This window comes from Xiphophorus maculatus, chromosome 16 (assembly GCF_002775205.1).
Source record: "Xiphophorus maculatus strain JP 163 A chromosome 16, X_maculatus-5.0-male, whole genome shotgun sequence".
Taxonomy (NCBI): domain Eukaryota; kingdom Metazoa; phylum Chordata; class Actinopteri; order Cyprinodontiformes; family Poeciliidae; genus Xiphophorus; species Xiphophorus maculatus.
Window position 1 is genome coordinate 25,267,204 of NC_036458.1, and position 10,561 is coordinate 25,277,764.

The 10,561-nt window shown below is 38.9% G+C and overlaps 1 protein-coding gene across 1 annotated transcript; it reads left to right on the forward strand.

Moving 5' to 3' along the window:
• Window positions 1-347: 347 nt before the first annotated feature.
• LOC111611705 (leucine-rich repeat-containing protein 70-like) lies at window positions 348-6,187 on the forward strand. The gene is made up of 6 exons (XM_023349484.1): window positions 348-440; window positions 1,445-1,874; window positions 2,570-2,715; window positions 3,487-3,655; window positions 4,401-4,563; window positions 5,320-6,187. Exons 2-6 carry the CDS (start codon window positions 1,569-1,571, stop codon window positions 5,613-5,615), a joined length of 1,080 nt encoding a protein of 359 aa, XP_023205252.1. The 5' UTR covers window positions 348-440; window positions 1,445-1,568; the 3' UTR covers window positions 5,616-6,187.
• The last annotated feature ends 4,374 nt before the right edge of the window (window positions 6,188-10,561 follow it).

Here is a 10,561-nt window from a genome sequence, read left to right on the forward strand (position 1 = left end):
TCCTGTTTCTAATTGTAAAAAGAAGTGTAAAAAAAAGATGTATAGTTTACTTTTGCAAGGAACTGCCCTCATAAACTTTTCAGAATAAATAACTGATTCCATGATGTTTTCTAAAAAATCAAACACAGAGACTGAACACTAAGCTGACTTTCTTTATATAATATAAACTATGCAGGAACAGACAGATGGGAGGGCATTGCAGAGGAATCAGAGAGATCAGTAGATGAGTGGAAGCATTTGGTGATTGACAGGGATTAATGGATTATTAACAAAGCGTCTGCTGTCAAAGCCTCCATCATCAACATTGATTTGTGTTTAGTTGTTTTTTTATGCTGGTATCTGTACTGGTGTCTTTGTCTCACTGTCAGTTAGCTGATGAAGGAACAGAAAAAGTTTGAGATCCAGCAACATGATGTTTGGAGTCTTCAGCAGCAGAAGAGGTGAGTTGAAAAAATCTCAAGATGAGCTAAAGCTATCATTGGAACGTAATTTGACTAATGTGAAGAGTGGAGATCTTTGTACTCTGGGATGTTTGCTGGCATTGCAAAAAAGTTGCAGTTTAATGTCTTCACAAAGCAGACAAAGGCTTTTGTGGATTGCTTCTTACTTTCTTCAAATTCATATACATGTATAGACATATACATCAATTTTCTTAGTAATTGATAGAATTACTCTGTTTAACTTGAGTCCAACGTTTTGGTTATCCTTCCACAACCGTCTCCCTGTAATTTGTTTGTCCATTCCTTTTGACAGAGGTGGTGTAGCTGAACTGATCAGGCTTGTAGGTCGTCTGATTAACATACACTTTTGCTGCTCGATCTACAAATTTTGTGTGGGACTGAGACCAGGTCTTTGTGATGATCACTACAAAACAAATACTGTTTTGTCTTTAAGATACTTTATTACCTATGATATGATTATGATTAGATCCTCTGTGGAAAACCCTCTTGTGCGCAAGCTTTATGTTCCTGACTGTTGACCACAGATATTGCTTCAGTATTTTTGCAATATTCTTTTCCCAATGGTGCCCGCACCCCCACGGTGTAAGCTTCCTCACTTCAGGGGCCTCATGTATAAAGCGTGCGTACGCACAAAAAATGTGCGGCGCCATATTTTACGCACAAGTCGGCATGTATGAAAATGAACGTTAACAAATGCAAATTTTTACCTGCTGTGAAAATGTGCGGCAACCACGCAAACTTTTTTTGTGGACAATAACAAACTACAAAGTACTAAAACTCACCTAAATACACTGAAATCTGAAACCATTCAGATGGTTTAACCCAAGGAGCATCAAACCTGATGTTTTTTTCCATAATTTTAATCTTTTTGTCCAAAAGAATAACTGGAACACTGAAAAGTTTTAAAACATTTTTACTGGTGTGAACGTAAACCTTGTTGTAAAAGCTATTTGTTTTTCTTATTTGTTTGGTTTTTTTCACAGTTGCATCGAGGTGACCACTGTGTTTGGAGCAGAAAACAGGAGATGTAAACAATCAACCTTCATTTAACCTTTCCTCTAACTATGCCTCCAATTATATTTCCTTTTTGCTAGTTTTCCCACAAATATGAACATTCCTTTGTCTTCCACCCTCCTCGTGATTGTTTCCATTAATTTCTCTGGGTGGCTGCTCCTGCCTGTGGGAAGCTCACATGTGTGCCCACACCAGTGCATTTGCTATGAGCACGCTGACCTGGTGGACTGCCGCAATGGCAAATTTGAACATGTACCCAGGGGCCTCCCTCACGGTACGTGGCTGCTGAAGCTTGGAGGAAACAATCTGAGCATCATAGAAACCCGAACCTTTATTGGACTGTGGTCCCTGAGGGTGCTGGTGCTGACCAACAGTCACATCAAAGAAATACAAGCACAGGTAGGCAGAAAGAGATGGAAGAATAACGGTAAAAACATTAGCTGAGAATTGACTGAAATACATTTGATTGAAAAGTGGATATGCTTAAGCTTAGGTTGACATAATTTCCCACAGACAGGATGGGTATGTCATGACCATGCAAGGATAAGTGTGTTAGATAATGGATGGATGGATAGCATGGGTCTGCTTCAGAAAGTGCATGGCATCATGAAGATGAAGATTATATAGAAAGATTTAAACAAAGCATGTCACCAGCCAGGAAACTATGGCTTGGGGACAAATAGGACCTCAAAATTGACCCTGAGTATATCATTAAATTAGTCCCCAAGTTGCATAATTTGTGGGTCAAGCTGCTTTGGTGTGTCCGAGCAAGATGTCCAACAAACATCACTCATTTGTTTGTTGGACAAGTTCTGCTGGAAGAAATAGGTCAGAATTCTATTGGAAGGACTTAAAAGTGTCAAATGTAAAGTAATCACCAAAACAAGCAGTCATTCACAAGACAGAAACAGAAGCAGATCATGACAAGGGTGCAGATAAAATATTGTTTCTAAGAATTAGAGTTGAAAGAAAAGGAAACTGGAAACTGAATTGAAAAAAACTACTGTCTTGGTCGATTTAATATTCAGTGGGACAGAGATAACTTAAAAATGATCATTTAAAGAATAAGAAGTTTCTCATCTTTGTATTTGCAGGCTTTTTTTTCTTTAGCCTTCCTTGAAAAGTTGGATCTCAGCTGGAATCAGATAACGACTCTCCCTGTGGACTTCTCCTCCAGCTTGTCTGCTCTGAAGGAGCTCCGACTGGAACACAACAATTTAAATTATATATCTGGATTCAGGTACCTGTCTAAGTTTTACAAACATGCAGATTTTTGAGAAAGAGCATTTTCAAATCTTACTCTGTTATGACAAAAAATATTTGATTTTTTTTTAGATTTTATGGAATACAGAAACACAGAGTTGTGCATAATTGTGATGTGGGTAGGCAGTTATACAAGAGTATGTTGTTTCAACATACATGTATGCTATTCATCCTACATGAGTTTCAATATTAAAGTAAAATGTAATGGAACACAACATTTTTCAGATTTGTGTTCATAGAAAATGCTGAAAAACAAGTATCAATTTCCTTTTCCTTTTAATCATGCATGTGTTTGTGTTGGTTTATTATTATAGAAAATCCACCCATGACAAAATGTAGATTTTAGGTATATGATTTTTTTAGGTACATTAAAAGCTACCTAAAAGCTGGCAAAAACTCCCAGGTTTTAGGGTCAAAGTGAATAAGAGACCTTGATGAATAATTTTAGCTGAGTGATGAGGTGATGATGATGTTCTAGACCAGGAGTCTGCAACTCCAGGCCTCAAATGCCTCGATCCTGCCACTGCTGGATTCATTCCTGCTAAAACAAACCTGAATCAATTGAACAAGCTATTCATTTTAAACAGGTACAGTTTGTGAACAGGACATGCCAGAAAGGAAATTAAGGTGTGTTGGAGCAGGAATGCATCCAAAAGTTAGCATATGCAGATTCATATTCTAGACTTTTTCTTCTGTCTTTGAGTTTCTGGACAATTTCACACAATACCTTTTGTTTTCAACCTTCAAGCTTGGAACACTTGGACAACATGGAAAAGTTGGACCTCAGTTATAACCAGCTGGTGTCTGTTGGCCCTGGTGTGTTCAGGGGCCTCTCTAGGCTGAGACAGCTCTTTCTACACAACAACAGACTGACAGTGGTGGAGCAAGGCAGTCTTGATATGCTGCCTGGACTTGAGGTAAATGAAGTCGATATAAACTGTAATTAACTACTGCAGAGATGGGCAACTCCAGTTGTAAAGGGCCGATGCTCGGCCAGCTTTAGATGTGTCCCTGCTCCAACACACCTCAGTCAAATAATTAGCAGGACTCTTGAGAACTTGATTGAATACTGGAATTATTCAGCAATTTTATTTAGGACACATCAAAAAGTTCTAGATCACCAGTGAGCCCATCCCAGATCCCACCCCTGATCTAGAGAAATGGTGACCAGCTCCAGTGTTCTGCAGTTTTAGATGGACAATTTGAATGAGCTGTGTTGGAGCAGACACGTCATAAACTTGTCATAAACTTCTGCAGAAGCCTGCAGGTATGTAGAAGCAGGGACGACATGCTGAATACTGGCGCTTGAGGAATGACTGGACACCATTGATCTAGAAGTTCTGTTTTAATTTCAAGATCAGATTTTTAAAAACCTGTGCCCACTGACAGCTGGAGTTAGGCACAAACACCCCTCTAAATCCCACAAAGACAAGCCTGTTATATACAGGATGGATGGATATAAAAAATAATAAGTGCATTGAATCAATCCTTAGGAACTGTCAGAATACATTCTGGGATAAAACAATGGTAGTTCATTCTGTCCTGAGTAAAAAGAATAATGGTAATAATTAAGAGAATGTAAATCAGACATGTGAACGTCTTCTCTCATGATTTTGAAAATAATTCTCTGTGTACAAAGTTTGTGCCTGTGTGTCTGTTTAGGTGCTGCAGCTGAGTAACAACAACATCTCCCAGATAGACTCTGACGCTCTGGCTCCTCTCTATAGTCTGGCGATTCTTAATCTGGAAGGAAACAACTTGCATCACCTGAAGTTTAAGACCTTCATCAGTCTTCATACAACAGCAACACACATTCAGCTTTCAGGTTAACTAAAACTTTTCTGAAAGGTTCTTCTCTGACTATTTTGGACTTTATTGGTAAATTAGTTGACTGGTAAGGAGGCAGCAAAAGAATTGGAATAGGCACGTACACTCAGTGATGGCATAGATACTTTAAAAAAGTAATTGGATTATTGATTACTCCTTGAAAGAGTAACAAACATGTTTTTTGTGTGTTCCATTATTGTCTGGAAAACTCTAAATAGGATTGTAGATCTCCCCCCAGCCTCTAGGTTCTGTGTTACGGCCCTTGTGTTTGCTGTCAGAGTGCAGTGCACAACGCTTCTCCTACGGCTCCACCACTCAGATGGCTGCTGCACACATCTGTGACACTTATCTTAATCTTAATGATTATAATGCCGTTTAGTTGTGCAACTTTACAGACACGTTCATTCATGGCTATTTTTATCTTAAGCTAAGCTGTTAGCAATATGCTAACTTTAGTCACCAAAAATAACAGTCCGTGCTTACCAAAGACAGGACTACCACTTTGTGTCAACCTATACTAGAGATGTCACCACAGTCAACTAACTAATTTTTAGTTAGGGGATGGGGTATTAATTGCATTTTCTCTACTTGCAAAAATCCCAAGCTGGAACCTTTGCACCTGCAAGCGACAGTGATGATCAAGAGGGAGAGTTTCTATTTCTATTATTCTTATAAGACAGAATAATAGAAGTCAAAAGAATGTTGAAAGTAGAACTTTCTTGTTTCTCTCTCACTCTTATTTTTACCACGCCAGGCAACCCATGGAGCTGCGACTGTGAGCTACATCGTGTCTTCAGCAAGATCTTGCATGTCCGCTACCTCCATATTGACGACTACCGAAATGTGACCTGCAAGGACCCCCCACAGCTGGTGGGGGCTTCTCTGGCCTGGGTGGACAGTCAGCTCTGCGTTGCGGAAACGGCCACTGTCCTTGTCATTACCGTCACGGTCCTGGTGACTGTGGTGGCAGCTGTGGTGATGGCAGAGAGAAACAGGAAGAAAAGTCGTGGGAAGAACTGGGATGCTGACTCACAAAGTCCCCCATCTTAAAAAAAAAAGTTTTATAACTCATGTACATTTTTTACCCTATTTGCTTTTAGTGCAGAAAAAGAAGGCTGCAAATATAAATCTGCTAAGACTTATGAAGACTGACTTTGGACCTGCTGCATTCCCTCCAGCAGTAGGACAATACTGTCTCAGATTTCTTTCTCATTTTCAAAATCAGAACAGGCAGCAGGTCAGGCCATCACTGGTCCATTTTTTTTTACAAGAAGTCCATTGCAGGGTAGTTTGAGAAAGACAGAATGTCACTGGGGTCAAATAGTCAGACTTGATGTTGCAACTATCTCTTTACTCATTAAATATGTGCATGTGCTTAAAGCAGTGTGATGGGGGTTTAGGACCAAACACCCACCTTCGCTACAAGAAAGCAAGTAAGACTCTAATTATTGATTTGTAGGATTTTCAGCTGTTTTGCATAATCACAGAAAACTTAGGTATGCTGACAAGAAGCAGCTAGAAATATGTCTGTTCTAATGAATCAATTAGGCATGTGCTTGCATCTCTAACTCAGCATTTTCTATATGTCACTGTTTACATCAGTATTATTATTTTTTGTTTTAATAAACAGGGTTATTTTATTTGAACATTACATTCATTTTTTTATGTAAATATACTAAATTAAAAACCTGTTTACTTCTCAATTGGACTTAGTTCCAGAGTTTGACTGAAGCTTTCTAAATTATGATTAGTTACAATTCTGTAAAATAAATATTTTTTCGTTTGGGGTTTTTTCTGTCCAGTGGATGTTGTATTAATGTTGTTTGTTCTATAGATATAAAATTACTGATTTAAAGCATTCTGTTGTAGTTTTAGCTGTAATGTCTGTTTGTTCTGATAGAATGTATCTGTGAACCAGTGTCAAGTCTTTTGAAAGTGTGACAGGTTTTCTTCCAGGATTGAACCCTGGTTTCATCATTCATCATTTTTCATAATTCAATCAACTCTGAATGAATACTGAATAAGTGAATATTTATACAATCACTTATTTCATGTTATTTTTGATTGTCATCAGTTTTCACTTTAACATAAAAAGCAGTTTTTGGTGCACTTTCTTTTCCAAAAAAGTGTAAGAGATCCAAAGTATTGAGAACATTTTACAGGCATTATAAGTATGCACAACATACTTTTTTTAATTTATAAAAATAGTACATCATGTATCATTTTCTGCATTGGTCTATCAAATTAAATTCTAAATAGCAAATTGTGGTTGTAATGTGACAACATGTAAAATGTTTTAAAGATATGAATACTTTTACAGGAGATTATTTTATTAATCATGTCTTTTTATATGTAATGTTAACTCTGATAGCCAATCTGGAGTTATTCAGCAGGTGCGTTTCTCACCCTGGCTTATCTGCACAATTAATTTAATTTAAACTTTGTTATCAAAAATACTCCCAAAAATCTGAAAGCCAGTCAAATATAAACTAGATAACATGTTTGATCTTGTTGAAAATTTTTAAGATGTTTTCCACCTGTCAAATTCTTTTGCATTTTACAATGATATTATAGTTGGTAGTTAAATTTCACATTATTTTTCTACGAATTATTTTGTTCTTCATGGCTGATTCGCTTCATTTAGAGTTAGTTTTTATTTGACTGAATAATTTACTTTTCATTTTTTATGCACTTCTCTCACTGACCACTAAATTAGCATACTTTTTGCTAATGATGAGTTTACCTGATTGTCTTACTCCTAAAGTAGGACAGGACATGGGAATAACTGTGCAGTGATAGCACAGTGGAAGGTTTATATGCCGTCACAGATAGAGTTACATGATCTATTTGCCCTTGTTTTTAAAATCAACAGAACAGACAGGAACAATGAGGATTAGTGGGAGATTAACTTCCATGCACTGACTGATGGCAAGAATTTAGATTCAAGCTGAGAGATGAGTGCTGGAATTATCTTCTTTCTGGATTACATTTACAGTAAAAACTCTGATCTCTTCCACTCAGGAGAGTTTGGTTTAGCTAGAAAGGATGGCAAAAAGGGGAGATAGACATAAATACTGGCTAAATGGATGATAAGCAGTGTAAATTCTGCCCATGCACAGTTCTGGAATCAGAATGTTCGAAGGCTTTTAACTACACTGTGTGCACAATTATTTGGCAAGTGAGTATTTTGATCATAAGACCTTTTTTATGAATATTTTCTAACTCCAAGCTGGATAAACTTAAATGGCTTTAATCATAGCAAGTGATGTGTATCTGTGTAGTCAGTAGGAGTGAGGCCTAAGGAGGTCAAGACACTATGTCAAGGTGTGCATGAATATTAAGCAGCTTCTTTAGGCAAAATGGGCCAACAAAAAAAATAATAATTATCTTACGTTGAAAAGTGTCTCAGAAGGATGCAGGACTTCTTGAAATTGATAAAATATTGGAGCATGATCACAAAAAACAATCCAATGTTTTGTTGTAAATAGCTAACATGGCCAGAGGAAACAAGATGAGGGGAAAAAAAGAAAAAATAACTACCAATGCTTTGAGAAGAATCAATCATGAAGAAAAACGGAATCCCATAATTTTAACCTACCTGGAGTATCTAGAAGATGTTCAGAACTCAGAGACATGGTACATTTCAGGACTGGGCCCAGAAATATCTCAAGACATATTCTTCAAAGATTTTATGGATGAAATGAGCAACCATCTTGCGTGACCTTTGTCACGCAAGATGGGAGCTTAAGAAGACAGACAAACAAAAAGGAAACACAAAATTACTAATTAAAAAGTGTATTCCCTGTTAGAACATGGCAGAAATGATTCATTTAATTGCTTCATCTGGACAGAAACACAAGCAGAAAAGGTTATTAGAGCAGAATAATCCAATCTAGGTTTGAAGTCTCTAGGTGTTTTCATCTTCATGGTTGAAAAATAGAACAAAAGATATACATTTTTGAAGTAACTATGAGTTTTGACGAATCACAAACAGCATTTTTTTTAGTTCATGTAAAAATGACAACATATTTAGGCCAACATGTTCAACTAATCCTGGATCCCTTTTATAAAAGTGTTAAGTACTACTCCATTAGTTTTCACACTATGACTGACAATATTTTTAAAGTCAGCAAATATATCCAAAACTATAACAACTATTGTTGCTACGGTCAGGAGCAACAGTAGTTCAATAATATTATTGTTGCAACCCTTATTCACCACTAATATACACTGCTCAAAAAGTAAAGGGAACACTCAAATAACACATCCTAGATCTGAATGAAAGAAATATTCTCATTGAATACTTTGTTCTGTACAAAGTTGAATGTGCTGACAACAAAATCATCAATGGAAATCAAATTTATTAACCAATGGAGGCCTGGATTTGGAGCCACACACAAAATTAAAGTGAAATAACACTACAGGCTGATCCAACTTTAATGTAATGTCCTTAAAACAAGTCAAAATGAGGCTCAGTATTGTGTGTGGCCTCCACGTGCCTGTATGACCTCCCTACAACGCCTGGGCATGCTCCTGATGAGGTGGCGGATGGTCTCCTGAGGGATCTCCTCCCAGACTTGGACTAAAGCATCCGCCAACTCCTGGACAGTCTGTGGTGCAACGTGACATTGGTGGATGGAGCGAGACATGATGTCCCAGATGTGCTCAATCGGATTCAGGTCTGGGGAACGGGCTGGCCAGTCCATAGCTTCAAAGCCTTCATCTTGCAGGAACTGCTGACACACTCCAGCCACATGAGGTCTAGCATTGTCCTGCATTAGGAGGAACCCGGGGCCCACCGCACCAGCATATGGTCTCACAAGGGGTCTGAGGATCTCATCTCGGTACCTAATGGCAGTCAGGCTACCTCTGGTGAGCACATGGAGGGCTGTGCGGCCCTCCAAAGAAATGCCACCCCACACCATTACTGACCCACTGCCAAACCGGTCATGCTGAAGGATGTTGCAGGCAGCAGACCACTATCCACGGCGTCTCCAGACTCTGTCACGTCTGTCACATGTGCTCAGTGTGAACCTGCTTTTATCTGTGAAGAGCACAAGGCGCCAGTGGCGAGTTTGCCAATCCTGGTGTTCTCTGGCAAATGCCAAGCATCCTGCACGGTGTTGGGCTGTGAGCACAACCCCCATTTGTGGACATCGGGCCCTCATACTATCCTCATGGAGTTGGTTTCTAACCGTTTGTGCAGACACATGCACATTTGTGGCCTGCTGGAGGTCATTTTGCAGGGCTCTGGCAGTGCTCCTCCTGTTCCTTCTTGCACAAAGGCGGAGGTAGCGGTCCTGCTGCTGGGTTGTTGCCCTCCTACGGCCTCCTCCACGTCTCCTGGTGTACTGGCCTGTCTCCTGGTAGCGCCTCCAGCCTCTGGACACTACGCTGACAGACACAGCAAACCTTCTTGCCATAGCTCGCATTGATGTGCCATCCTGGATGAGCTGCACTACCTGAGCCACTTGTGTGGGTTGTGGAGTCCGTCTCATGCTACCACGAGTGTGAAAGCACCACCAACATTCAAAACTGACCAAAACTGCCAGACAGCATAGGTACTGAGAAGTGGTCTGTGGTCCCAACTGCAGAACCACTCCTTTATTGAGTGTGTCTTGCTAATTGCCAATAATTTCCACCTGTTGTCTATTCCATTTGCACAACAGCAGGTGAAATTGATTGTCAATCAGTGTTGCTTCCTAAGTGGACAGTTTGATTTCACAGAAGTTTGATTTACTTGGAGTTATATTGTGTTGTTTAAGTGTTCCCTTTATTTTTTTGAGCAGTGTATTTTAAAAGGTAACTCCAGTCACTGGTAGTTCTTCTGATGCTTCATAAAAGTCACTTTAAACTGTAGGAATGGTATCATGAAACGTTTTAGTTTTCAAGCCAACACCATACCTGTCCCAAACCTTGCTGGAGTTTTTCTTTCAATTTTGTGGGTGTGTTAAGAATTACTTAAACAAATTTCGTAACTTATCAGCAGTAGGTGG